The sequence below is a fragment of the Carettochelys insculpta genome, chromosome 1 (genome assembly GCF_033958435.1).
Source record: "Carettochelys insculpta isolate YL-2023 chromosome 1, ASM3395843v1, whole genome shotgun sequence".
Taxonomy (NCBI): domain Eukaryota; kingdom Metazoa; phylum Chordata; order Testudines; family Carettochelyidae; genus Carettochelys; species Carettochelys insculpta.
Genome location: NC_134137.1, coordinates 321,302,828 through 321,315,247, shown reverse-complemented (window position 1 = coordinate 321,315,247; position 12,420 = coordinate 321,302,828). Strand labels below are relative to the sequence as shown.

At 44.3% G+C, this 12,420-nt stretch overlaps 1 protein-coding gene across 3 annotated transcripts in view; it reads left to right on the top strand.

The window, feature by feature from the left end:
• ANO6 (anoctamin 6) overlaps window positions 1–12,420 on the top strand; it is a 140,025-nt gene that overhangs the window by 76,524 nt on the left and 51,081 nt on the right. For 2 of the 3 annotated variants that reach the window (XM_075014140.1, XM_075014152.1), the window contains one exon: window positions 4,984–5,112. The exons of the other annotated variant lie outside the window; for it this stretch is intronic. In XM_075014140.1, coding sequence (XP_074870241.1) covers window positions 4,984–5,112 — 129 coding nt within the window. Of the gene's footprint in view, window positions 1–4,983; window positions 5,113–12,420 lie in introns of those variants that run through there. 3 annotated transcript variants of the gene reach the window in all.

The window sequence follows — 12,420 nt, the reverse complement described above, 5'->3', positions numbered from 1 at the left end:
CTCAAAAGTTAGGAAATGCCAGATTTAAGGTTGTCCTTGCTTTGGCCCCTTATACATCTGTCCCATGTATGGAATGAGGCAGACAGAACTTGCACTTGCTCTCAGCAGCATCTGTAGCACCTCTTCTCCACTCACCTCACCTTCACACAGCTGGCTTCTTCCTACCTCTTTCCCCCAGCACAGAGCAGCCTGTAGCCTCTCAAGTGCCCCGCATCTGTCCACAACTTCCCTTTCACAGCTGGCGCCTGTCCCCTTCCCCCAGTACACATTGTGCTGTAAAGGATTAACTCTTGCTCGTTTGTCGATATAAGTGTTCTTTGAATTAATACTCTGAAATTACTCTACCGTATTGCTGTAAAACACTGGCTCTAGTGATCATGTAATTCAAACCTGCATCATAATGCATGCAAGCATGTGGGGCACCTAGGTTAAGGTGGCATGGGCTACCTTAAATCTGCATTTCCTGACTTTTGAGTACTTAACTTTGCAGCCTAAATGACTTACTTTTATCTTTGCATTTTAACATAGTTTCCTATTTAAACAAAAATTCTGTGATGTGCAACTGTAACAACCTTCCCTCCCCTCATTATTCATTATTGTAAGAGTCTGAATGCTGTATGTTCAGCCTTGCAGCATGACTTTACCACTGGAGCTACAGGACTAAGCATATTAGTGAGCAGTTTGAAAAACCTTTTTGCCCAGGGAACAGCATAGTCTGTTGGACCATATGTCTACCCCAAAAGGGAGACGAGAGGAATGACTGGCAGAAGCCCGAGCTGGCTTTCTTCCCTTTCCCTCACTTCTACTGCAACAGCTGCTACAGCAGCTCACTTCATTTGTCCTTTCAGTATAGTGTCTCTGTTACTTCAAAGGGGGTTGAAGGCCCAGATCTTTGAAATGATCATGTTCTGTAATTTTGAAATACTGCCAACATTTTCCTGAGGAAGGCAAGTGAAGAGAGAGAGAGTGATTTACAACAGTTTGGCTACGTCTACACGTGCAGCCAACATCGAAATAGCTTATTTCGATGTTGCGGCATCGAAATAGTCTATTTCGATGAATAACGTCTACACGTCCTCCAGGGCCGGCAACGTCGATGTTCAACTTCGACGTTGCTCAGCCCAACATCGAAATAGGCGCAGCGAGGGAACGTCTACACGTCAAAGTAGCACACATCAAAATAGGGATGCCAGGCACAGCTGCAGACAGGGTCACAGGGCGGACTCAACAGCCAGCCGCTCCCTTAAAGGGCCCCTCCCAGACACAGTTGCACTAAACAACACAAGATACACAGAGCTGACAACTGGTTGCAGACCCTGTGCCTGCAGCATAGATCCCCAGCTGCCGCAGAAGCAGCCAGAAGCCCTGGGCTAAGGGCTGCTGCCCACGGTGACCATAGAGCCCCGCAGGGGCTGGAGAGAGAGCATCTCTCAACCCCCCAGCTGATGGACGCCATGGAGGACCCAGCATTTTCGACGTTGCGGGACGCGGATCGTCTACACGGTCCCTACTTCGACGTTGAACGTCGAAGTAGGGCGCTATTCCTATCTCCTCATGGGGTTAGCGACTTCGATGTCTCGCCGCCTAACGTCGAAGTTAACTTCGAAATAGCGCCCGACGCGTGTAGACGCGACGGGCGCTATTTCGAAGCTGGTGCCGCTACATCGAAGTAGCGTTCACGTGTAGACGCAGCTTTTAAATCTCAGTAAAACCTGAATGGAATTTCATGGGACAAAGAAAAGGCTCTCCTCCAACCTGAGGGTGTTCTCTCTCCTGAACGTCGAAGGCCTTCTGCAAATAATAGAACTTCTCTTTAAAAATTGCGAGGCTCTTTTTACAATGAAAAGTGTTTGCAATCTAAATATATGGGTCACTACTATTTTCCCCTTTGTATTACAGATTTAGATACATGAGAGTCTTCTGTAATTATGGAATAAAGATTAGCCCACTATTTATTGTCTTTGTCCCTTAGGCTATGTCTACACAGCAACATTATTTCAGAATAAGCTATTCCGGAAGAGATTTTCCACAATAGCTTATTCCTAAGTAGTGCATCTACACATAACACTCAGCAAGTTTGAAACAGAATTTCCAGAGACGATAGAGCCTGTTTTGAAATAGGTGTCTTGGACACATGATAAATTATTTTGAAATAGGATCTGTTCCCTGTCTACACAGCACCTATTTCAGAATATCAGTTTCAAAATAGGCGCTATTCGTCATACAGTGAGGTTTACCAAATTCAAAATAAGCTGTCCACCATTTCAATATTAACAGAGAGGGAGCTGTGCTAGTCTATGTACTATCAAAACAAAAAAGCAGTTAAGTAGCACTTTAAAGACTAACAAAATAATTTATTAGGTGAACTTTCATGGGACAGTGGGTCTGTCCCACGGAAGCTCACCTAATCAATTATTTTGTTAGTCTTTGAAGTGCTACCGACTGCTTTTTTGTTTTGACATTTCAATATTATTTTGAAATAGCTGTTGCATTGTGTAGATGCTTGCAAAGTTATTTTGAAATAGCGGCCATTATTCCGAAATAACTTTGTTGTGTAAACACACCCTTAAGTAACAGGAATGGTACAAATTCTTTTTAGTATGATTGTTATATTTAGAACACCTGCTTGTTGACCTGATTTCAGTTGTTTTACTCTTTCCTAAGTTCATATTGTCTCATTCTTTAAAATACAAATGAGAGCGTAGTTGTCAAGGTAGGAACAAGTGTGATAAAATACAAATCCAGTATCTCTAGCATCACTCTACTGTTTAGTTTAGCTCCAAGAAATGTAATAAACTGTGAAAAAAATATTAACGTGTTTTGCATCAGTAGAAAAGAGGATGCTCATTTAAAAAACAAAATAGTTTTAAAGTAATTTGATATTTTAACACTACACTGAAATCTAGTCATTATGAAGGTAAGCCCTGTCACACGACATTTAACGCTGGTCTGAAGATAACACTAGCATTGCTGTGTTTTATATTTAAAAGTACAGCTGTTGCAAGCTATCATTGAATGGCCCAGTGGGGTGACCTAATCGGTCTCTGTCAACTCTAACTCCTCTAATTCTAAGAAATTACAACTGCTGATACATTTGATTCAAACAGATATTCCATCTTATTACAATAATGTAAAGATGCTGGATGTCAAGAAGTTTGAAACATTGATTATGCCAAATCTTCTAAGCATTGAGGAATTTATAACAGTTGTGTTTAAAAATGTTGGTAATAATAGGTAAAATTACCATTCAGACAACAGTGAGTAAAGCACCTCATTTGTTATTTAAAGGAATTTATCTTGCTTAAGGAGGAAATACATATCTTACTTTGCCTCACATAAGTCATTTCTTTGACATGAGGGTCAGTACAGGAAAGGCAGGGACAGAAGTACTTGTTTTCAGCAGGTTTGCAAGTGTCTAGGAATACATATCTTCTCTCATACAACTTTGAGCCAGATCCTAAACTGGAATAAATTCACATCATTCCAGTGACTTCATTGGAGCTACATGAGCTTACACCAGCCAAGAATGTGGTCCGATATCATGTACGCTTTACAGTTTAACCTAGGCCACACGGACGCTTATTTCTTCTTTAGACTTGGTCAGAATTCTGATGACATTAAGATCTAGTTGTTAACAAAAGGAGGGTGGTGAAGCACTGGAATGCCTAGAGAGGTGGTGGATTCTCCATCCCTCAAGGTTTTTAAGTCCTGGCTTGACAAGGCCCTGGCTGGGATGACTCAGTGGGGGTTGGTCCTGCTTGAAGCAGGGGGCTGGGCTAGATGATCTCCTGAGGTCCCTTCCAGCCCTGTGATTCTATGACTCTATGAAAAGGGGTGTTATGTTGAGCACACAACTTCATCATGGAGATCACAGATTCCATGACTATAAGAGACCTCTTTGACTTCAGCTGTGCTGCGGCAGGAGCCCAGTAGCTGTCAGTCCCCGCTGTGGGTCTCAGACTTCAGTGCTGCCCTTCCCCCCCAAATCCCTCAGCGGTCAGTATCTCCCCCCTGTTATTTTAGTAAAAGTCACAGATAGGTCACATATTTCCATGAGGTTTTATTTATTGCCAGCAACTTGCCTATATCTTTACTAAAAATAACCATGGTGAAAACTGAAACATAAGTGTTATTACACATGCTGATACCCACAGGTATTCCCACAAACTAACTACAAAACCATAACTCCAGCATTCAGATTTTTGCATCAAACCCATCATCAATTGTACCTAAAATGTCATACACATGAATTAACACATTAAGATGTTATTAGTGGATATGACAATCTGTCCTACTTTCCTCTAGGGACTGGATGATGGTTTATGGCTGCATTAATCTTTTTGATTTTTGGCATATATTGTAACATAATGGATGTGCAATGTTTAACAATGTTCTGGGCTTGCTGAGACCTTGCTAATAAAATAAGAAGTGTATCCACATGGAATATGTTACATTTTGTGAGTGCATTTGCACTATGGCCCTATCCTTTTCTGGTTCAACATCGTACATGTGGCTCTGGCTCTTGTGTGTATGGAGTCATGGAAGCATTTTTCAGTTATTGAGAAGCTCAGACTTCTGGCAAAGTTTGTGGGAAAGATGAGAAGCCAGTTTGTCTGAGTCCCTACAGAAACCAAAATCCCTTATAACAAGAATCTGTAATAGTATACTACAATAGCATTAAATTAATTGATAGAGGCCTTATTTGGTAATAGCAATGCCCCTTCCATTGCCTTGTTCACAAAAGATAATCCACAGTGTTTGAAGGACAAAATTAGCTAGTTCTGCTGCCCCTTTGTCATGCAGAGATCTGGCTCTTTACAAAAGAAAACAGTATGATCCTGAGTTTTGTTGCTATTGTATTAACTGGCATAAGGATGTAATGCACATTGAGTGTTTCTCCTCTCCATTTAAGTACATAGTCAGCTTGCAAAAAAACAGTCTTGTAAAGAGCTTCATATTCAAAATGCTCTGCATTCCTTGTAGGTAGAGTTTGATCAAAAACCTGACTCCTTATTTTTTAATGATGGCCAACGAAGAATTGACTTTGTTTTGGTGTATGAAGATGAGAGCAAAAAAGAAAATCACAAGAAGAATGTGACTAAAAAGCAAAAGGTAAAGTGTTTCTGTTTTATTTTGTAACACGTGTAGGGAAAAAAATTGATTTTTCAGTTTGGAGGCCAAACTGAAAACTGGGGGCAAAGCTGGAATTGTTTCAGGTTGAACTGAAACTGATTTTTTTTTTTTGGGTTCTTCACTGAACAAAAAAATAAAATAAAATTGTTCAGTTGAAACGCAATGTTTGACCCAAAACTAAATTTATTGAATTTTTTTCATTTTGTTTTGGACCATTTTTGGCATTGTCACTTTTTAAATGTACCTACATTTCAAAACAAAACAGCACTTTGAAATGAAAGGGCAAAATTAAACAATAAAAATATTTTCACTTTTTCACTTTTTTTCCATTTTTCTTTTTTGGCTGAAACTGCTATCCAAATTCATTTGGCAAACAGTATCACTGTCCCTGAAGACTGCATATTTTGATGAATTTACTGTTTGCCCCCCAAAAATTCACCTAACTCCATAGTTCAGGATGCAGCCAGACTTGTGTTTCAAGACCCCATTTCTACCTTCTCTCACTTTTGTTTGGAGTAACCAAGGTGTCTGCTGATTGGAATGCTTAACCAGCCTGTGAGATTTCTTTCAGGGAATTAGGAAAGGGTAGGACTAGAGATGTTTCTGTAGCTTAGTCAGAAATGACATGTGTTTCCCCGTGGTTCACGATTTTTCAGCTGACATGTTCATAGCAACAGCAAATTTTCTGAACTCCAAGTTTCATGCATAAATAGTGATTTTTAGGCAATGAGGTATAGACCAATTTTAATTCACAAACCACTTGCCTTAAGAGACCTATCAGGGAATCACTATTGTTGTAGGCTGGCTCCTCCACAGGTTAGCTGATGCTAGGAAGATATCAAAGCCAGAAGTGTCAGTGTATTGACCTGGACACCCAGGTAAGCACCAGAGCACACCAAGCTGTGGAAACGTATAGAAAGAGGTGCTGCTGAGTTCTGTTTTCTACCAGCATCTCAGGGAAATAGTTTTCTACCAGCAACCAAAGTGGGACCAAAGACCTGGCCTTGAATGTGTGAGATGATCATAAACAATGAGATTAATGATGAGCTCCAAGATTGAGCTCCCAGGTGGCTCAGAGTTTGGGACTGACCTTGCAATTAGGGATCTGTCTTGTGCATTTCACCTACTTACGTTTCTGTGATGAACCTGGAATGCTGTGGGGCTTCATCACTGACTGGATACGTGTTAAGAATCACTAGGCATCATAGATGCTTGGCAGGGCACTGGGGAGTTCTGAAGGACCAGGAATTGTGGGGGATATAGAGGAATGGATCATGTGGAGAACAGTTGTGGAGGCACAGAAAGTAGTAGGAAAGAGAGAGTATTTTGGGGAGTTACAGAAAAAAACAAACAAATGAACATGAGCATTAAGAGAGGATGGAAGGAGGAACACAGAAGTGAGTATACCAGAGTGGATCAAATGCAACATCCAATATCCTGTCTCTGACATGGTCAGAACCACATGTTTCAGAGGAGGGTGTAAGAACCCTGCAGTGAAGAGTTGTGCAATAACCTACTCCAAATATATGTCTCACCTTGGCCTCTAAGAACCAGGGGCTGTCCTAAATCCTGGAACACGTTGTTTAATATCCCTTCCAAAGCTTTTGTCATTATTAATTATGACAAATCTGGATTTTCTTGAAAACTACATAAATACCCAATCCCTTTCTTAGCCTTAGTGGCTTCCTATGACACTTTAATCCCAATCTAATTACACACTGTATGAAAAAGTATTTCCTTTGATCAGTTCTTAATTTCCCGCAGGGGTAATGGAGACAGGGAGAACAGAAGTTCCTGATCTGCCTTCTTGACATCATTTATTATTTTATATGAATATGTAATAACCCTTTTATTCATCTCCTTTCCAGGGTAAACAAACCCAACCTTTTTAATCTTTCTTGATATGAGAGTTTTTCCCAGTCTTTAATAATCCTTGTTGCTTTTTTTGGGAGAAAAATAGGGTTTTAAAAAGAATAATCTTGACTAGCGCAGAGGCCCAAAAAGGAGAGCACACTGTCATTCTCTCTTCAGGCCTTTGCCCTGCAAGAACTGGTCAGAAAGTCTCAAATTCAAGTTTTCAGTGAGAAGAAAGGACATATTTTTTCATGAAAATGTAAATGAAAAATTCATCCTGTTTTTCAGTTAGCTCCAACCTCAACATACTTTAAGGTATATAACCTTTAGGCCGTGTCTACACTAGCCAAAAACTTCGAAATTGCCAGCAAATGGCCATTTCGAAGTTTACTAATGAAGCCCTGAAATACATATTCAGCACCTCATTAGCATGCGGGGGGCCGCAACACTTCAAAATTGACGTGGCTCGCCGCTGCGTGGCTCATCCAGACGGGGCTCCTTTTCGAAAGGACCCCAGCTACTTCAAAGTCCCCTTACTCCCATCTGCTCATAGGAATAAGGGGACTTTGAAGTAGGCGGAGTCCGTTCGAAAAGGAGCCCTGTCTGGACGAGCCGTGCGGCGGCGAGCCACATCATTTTCGAAGTGCCACGGCTGCCCGCATGCTAATGAGGCACTGAATATGTATTTCAGTGCTTCATTAGTAAACTTTGAAGTGGCCATTTGCATGGCCATTTCAAAGTTTTTGGCTAGTGTAGACACGGCCTTACTTAGATAGTTTGCAGAATTTAATTTGCGCACACAAAAATGGTTTTGGCAAAATACAAATGGGCTAAGACTGAGATATGGAGGGAAGTAAACAGATCATCAAGACAGGAGGCAGGGCCACCTTCCCACTTTGCCTTAAAGCCCCTGCTCTAATCTGTTCCTTTTTTATATATTGTGCCCCCTACACACACACAGTTCACGTACTCTGGCAACACCATACCTCCCCTACTCACTTTTCATTGTGTCTCTTCTTCAGTACTTTCTTCTCCCATGTTATCTCCGCTGTCTGATCCTCTGCCACGATTCCCTGAAATACCTCAGCTTCCTGTTCACACCAGTGTCTTGTTAATGCTAGTGCTTTTGAACTGCTATAGAGAAAGGCCAAACACTGTTATTTAATTTCTTCAATAAGCCCAACAGCAGGTGTTGTTAACAAAATATCTAGAACGAAAAGAATATTCCTAGCCACATTATTACAGCACATAGGCATTGTAAGTCACATTTTAAATCCTGGACTCCGTGATACCAGCCATTTAATTTGTGGATTATGTTGACCTCCCTAAACTTGAAAGTTGCACTTCAACACAGTAAAACAAACCAGCAGTCATGTAGCACTTTAATGACTAACAAAAGGATGTATAAGGCAATGAGCTTTCGTGGGACAGACCCACTTCTTCCACAAAAGCCCATCACGTAATAAATCATTTTGTTAGTCTTTAAAGTGCTACGTGACTGCTGTTTTGTTTGGTTAGAATATGGACTAATGTGGCTACCTCTCTGGTACTATTTAACGCTGTACTTCACTCTTGCGTCTGAGCAATGTTTCTCTCTTAAATCTGAGTTCTGATAGACGCTGCTGGAGACAGCCAAGGATAGAATACAATACCAAAAGCAGCAGGTTTATGAATAACGAGTGCCTTAGGGATAAGAAGGAGGAAGAGTAAAAGTCCTTGTAGCTAGCGGGGTTGATATTCAGTGCACCGTATTGCAGTTGGCATCACTAAGCCAGCCATACAGAATGTCATTAGTGCTGTTTAATAGAGTACAACAGTGGGCGATTGTAGTTTTACACATGGTCACAACTATCACAAATAAAATAAAGTGGAGAGGTACTTAAAAGTGAAAAGCTGCCCTTTTGGAAACACTGTCATATCAATTACATTTTTATGCTTCTGTCTGTCATTTTTGGTGAGAGCCGAAAAGTATTTTTTTAAAACAAGTGTCTTTTTCCAGTGATGAAAATTAAACATGCGCAATCAATTAGTAGTATTTAATGATGTGGATAAAGTTAACCCTTGAATTTTCAGACTAGCAAGATTATCAGTACAGGTTAAACCTCTAATCGGCCACCCCTGGGACCTGATCAGCACCAGACAAGAGAATTTGCCGGACCCCGAGAGGTCAATAGTGTCTAGCAGCTGTAAACAAACTTTATGGGACCAGGATTAGGGTCTGTAAGACACAAAGAGGGAGGATCCTGGGATAGAAGTGCACAAGGCAGCGGGGGCTGACAGACATTGCAGGCCCCAGAGCAGAGTGGGAGGGCAGCTCTGCGCACCGGAAAAGGCCGGGCCGAGACCAGTCATACCTTAGTGCTGCCCATATCCTGGTATGCTCCACCCTGCTAGCCCTCAGAGCCATGTGCAGTTGCAGCAGTGGTGGTGGCAGCTGAAGCCCCAGGCCCCTTTGAATCTCTAGGCCCCAGTACAATTGCTGCCCCATTCCCCTTCCCGTCAGCAGTCCTGAGACAAGGTGGAGGCTAGCTCCCTTTTTGACAATTTAATCTGAGGGAGGGAGTATTTTGTGTGATAGATGTACCCTCTATCCGATTACACATCAACTTCACCATTACCAACCGGCTGCGTTTTTACAGAAATCATAGCAGAAGTGGGTGTGCAGGAGAGTATTGAATGTAGAGAGGGTAGTGAACCTTACAAAAGGGCCTTCAGTTAATAGGGACGATATGAAGGCCCACAGATGCTATAGGAGACAAGGACAAACATGCTGAGACTGGCATCAGTAGAGCTGAGGAGATGGGTGGTGACACAAAAAGAGACAAGGACAGAGAAGCAGGGTGAGTCAGAATTGTGCAAGGTCCTGAAGACCAGAACAAGGAGCTTTAATTTGGTGTACTTGTAGATGGAGAACCAGTAAAAGGACTCAAAGATGGGACTGATACAGACACGATAAAGGATGAGTGAGGGGACAGTGAAAGATTAAGAAGGAAAAAGAGGATAAAGAAAAATAAACTAATGTTTCCCTTTTAATCTGGGACGTTTTTCTACTGTGAAGTTCGAGGAGGTGAGTCATTCAGTGTGGCCAGACTCTGGTTGTGAAATTCAGAAAAGTTGACTCTTTCCCCTAAATGTAGAAATGTTGAAATATGTTAAATGATGCTGGCATGGGTTTAATAATGCACTTTGCTTATCTGTTAGTCAAGGATTCTGATGCTGTGTCCACACGTGCAAATAAATTCGAAAATTCCAGCCCTCTTTCGAAAGAACGCAAGGAGCATCTACACGTACAATGCATTCTTTTGAAAGAAAACTGGAGGAACGTGATGCAGATTTTGAAATCCCAACTCCAATCCCATATTAGGAGGAGTGTCCCCTTTTGAAATTCTCTTTCAAAAAGAAGATACATGTAGATGCTTGACAGCCTTTCGAAAGAGTGCCGGACAGCTGGAGCACAGGGATGCCATGGTGCCGGACAGCTGGAGCACAGAGATGCCATGGTGCCGGACAGCTGGAGCACAGGGATGCCATGGTGCCGGACAGCTGGAGCACAGAGATGCCATGGTGCCGGACAGCTGGAGCACAGGGATGCCATGGTGCCGGACAGCTGGAGCACAGAGATGCCATGGCCTGCAGCAGCGAGGCCCTATGATCTCTCTGTAGAGACCCAGAAGCTGAGCTGAGAATACTCTTGCACCACCACCAAAACTGAAAAAAACCCCACGATGGCAAGCAGCTGCCTGATGCAGGATCCCCAGGGCCCCCCTCAGAGCTCTCCTAGGAGCCAGCACCAGAGGGGGAAAAAAAAAGAAGGGCTCCCTCCTGGAAAGAGCCAGAGCTGAGACACCTCCTGGGACTTTGGAAGGAGGAGGAGATCCTCAAGGAGATGGGGGTAAAGCAGTGCAATGCCACAGCCTTTGGATGCCTCACCCATGACTTCAGCACCAGGGGACACCCCGAGTGAACCCTGGACAAAGTCCAGAGTAAGGTGAAGGAGCTGCAGCAGAGCTGTGCCTGAGCCAGGGATGAGGCCAGCTACTCAGAGGCATGTCTCTCCACCTGCCTCTACTACCGGGACCTCTGGTCCATCCTGGGGCCCCAGGACAGCTCCCCACCACTTGCCATCCTGGGCACATCTGGGGATAAGCTGCAGCCGGAGGCACAGGAGGAGCCAGGAGCAGGTAGCCAGCAGCCAGACCCCACTGTGGAGTGGTCGAGCAGCGAGAGGGACCTTGTCATCAATGTGCCCTCCCAGTTGTCCAGCTGGGCAACTGGGAACTGGGTGTCCCTGGACTTTGGTAAGTCCCCAGCAGAGCATGCACCAGAGCAGGGGGTGACACAGCTGCCAGTGGGCCTTGCCCATGCCTAGTGGTCCAGACACATCCTGGCTGGCCGCGGCACCCAGCGTGCCATGATGACACTGGAAACAGCCAGCACCTTCTCCCACAGATAACACTATGAACTGCATGCACAGCGAGAGGTAGGTGGGGCTGGACCACACCCAGGAAGAGTCCCACATGGGCAGAGAACCTCTACACACCTGTGGTACCCCATGGCTGCCGTGCCCTGGGACGGGGGCTGTTGTCCTCAGGAGGGTGAGTGTTGTCCCCAGGGGTGTGAGTGTCACCCCAAGGGGAACGGCCCCCAGGGCCATGATTAGGAACTGAAACACCATCTTTCTCTCTTTTCAGCTGCACCATCTGAGGGCCAGGAGAGACCCATGCCCTCTGTGGTCCCAGAGAGCTCCCTGGAGTTGTCAGAGGTGGCACAGGTAAACACCCCCAACACCACCATGTTGGGCCCATGGTCAGAGACCTCAGTGGTGGTTGGGGAAGGAAGCCTCCAGCCTCCACCACTCAGGTGGTGGAGTGACACTTCCAGCTAGAGGAGGCCAACGTGGCATGGGGGAGGATGCCCTGGGACCGTCTACTGTCCAGCCTTGAGGACATTTGCAGGACACTGCAGGAGCACATGGCCAATGTGACCCACCTCTTGGCCTCTCATGCTGCCTGTCCTGCCACCCCTCTCCCACTCCCACGTTGAGCCCGACCCAACTCAAGCCTTCCCACAGCCCTACCTAACCATGGTTCCCACCCCATCCAAGCCCCGCTGCAGACCCTGAACCCGAGGAGAGAGGAGATCCCGGGGCTGACAGGGCTCTTTCGGTCTATGACCCCTGCCCCTGACTGATCCCCCCCCACTCTCCTCCAGGTTCATGTCCCTCCCAGCCTCCCAGTGTACATAGTTTCCCCCCCCCCACATTGTACAGAGTTTTTAAGTTAGTTAATGGATCAAAAATAGTAGTGGAAAATAAAAGTTTTATTTCCCAAAGATTCCTGTATCCTGTGTTCTTAGTGGGGGGATGGTGGTGGTGGTGTGTGTGCTGAGGGGTAGATGTGTCAGGGGATGTTGAAGGGTAGTGGTCAGTGCTGC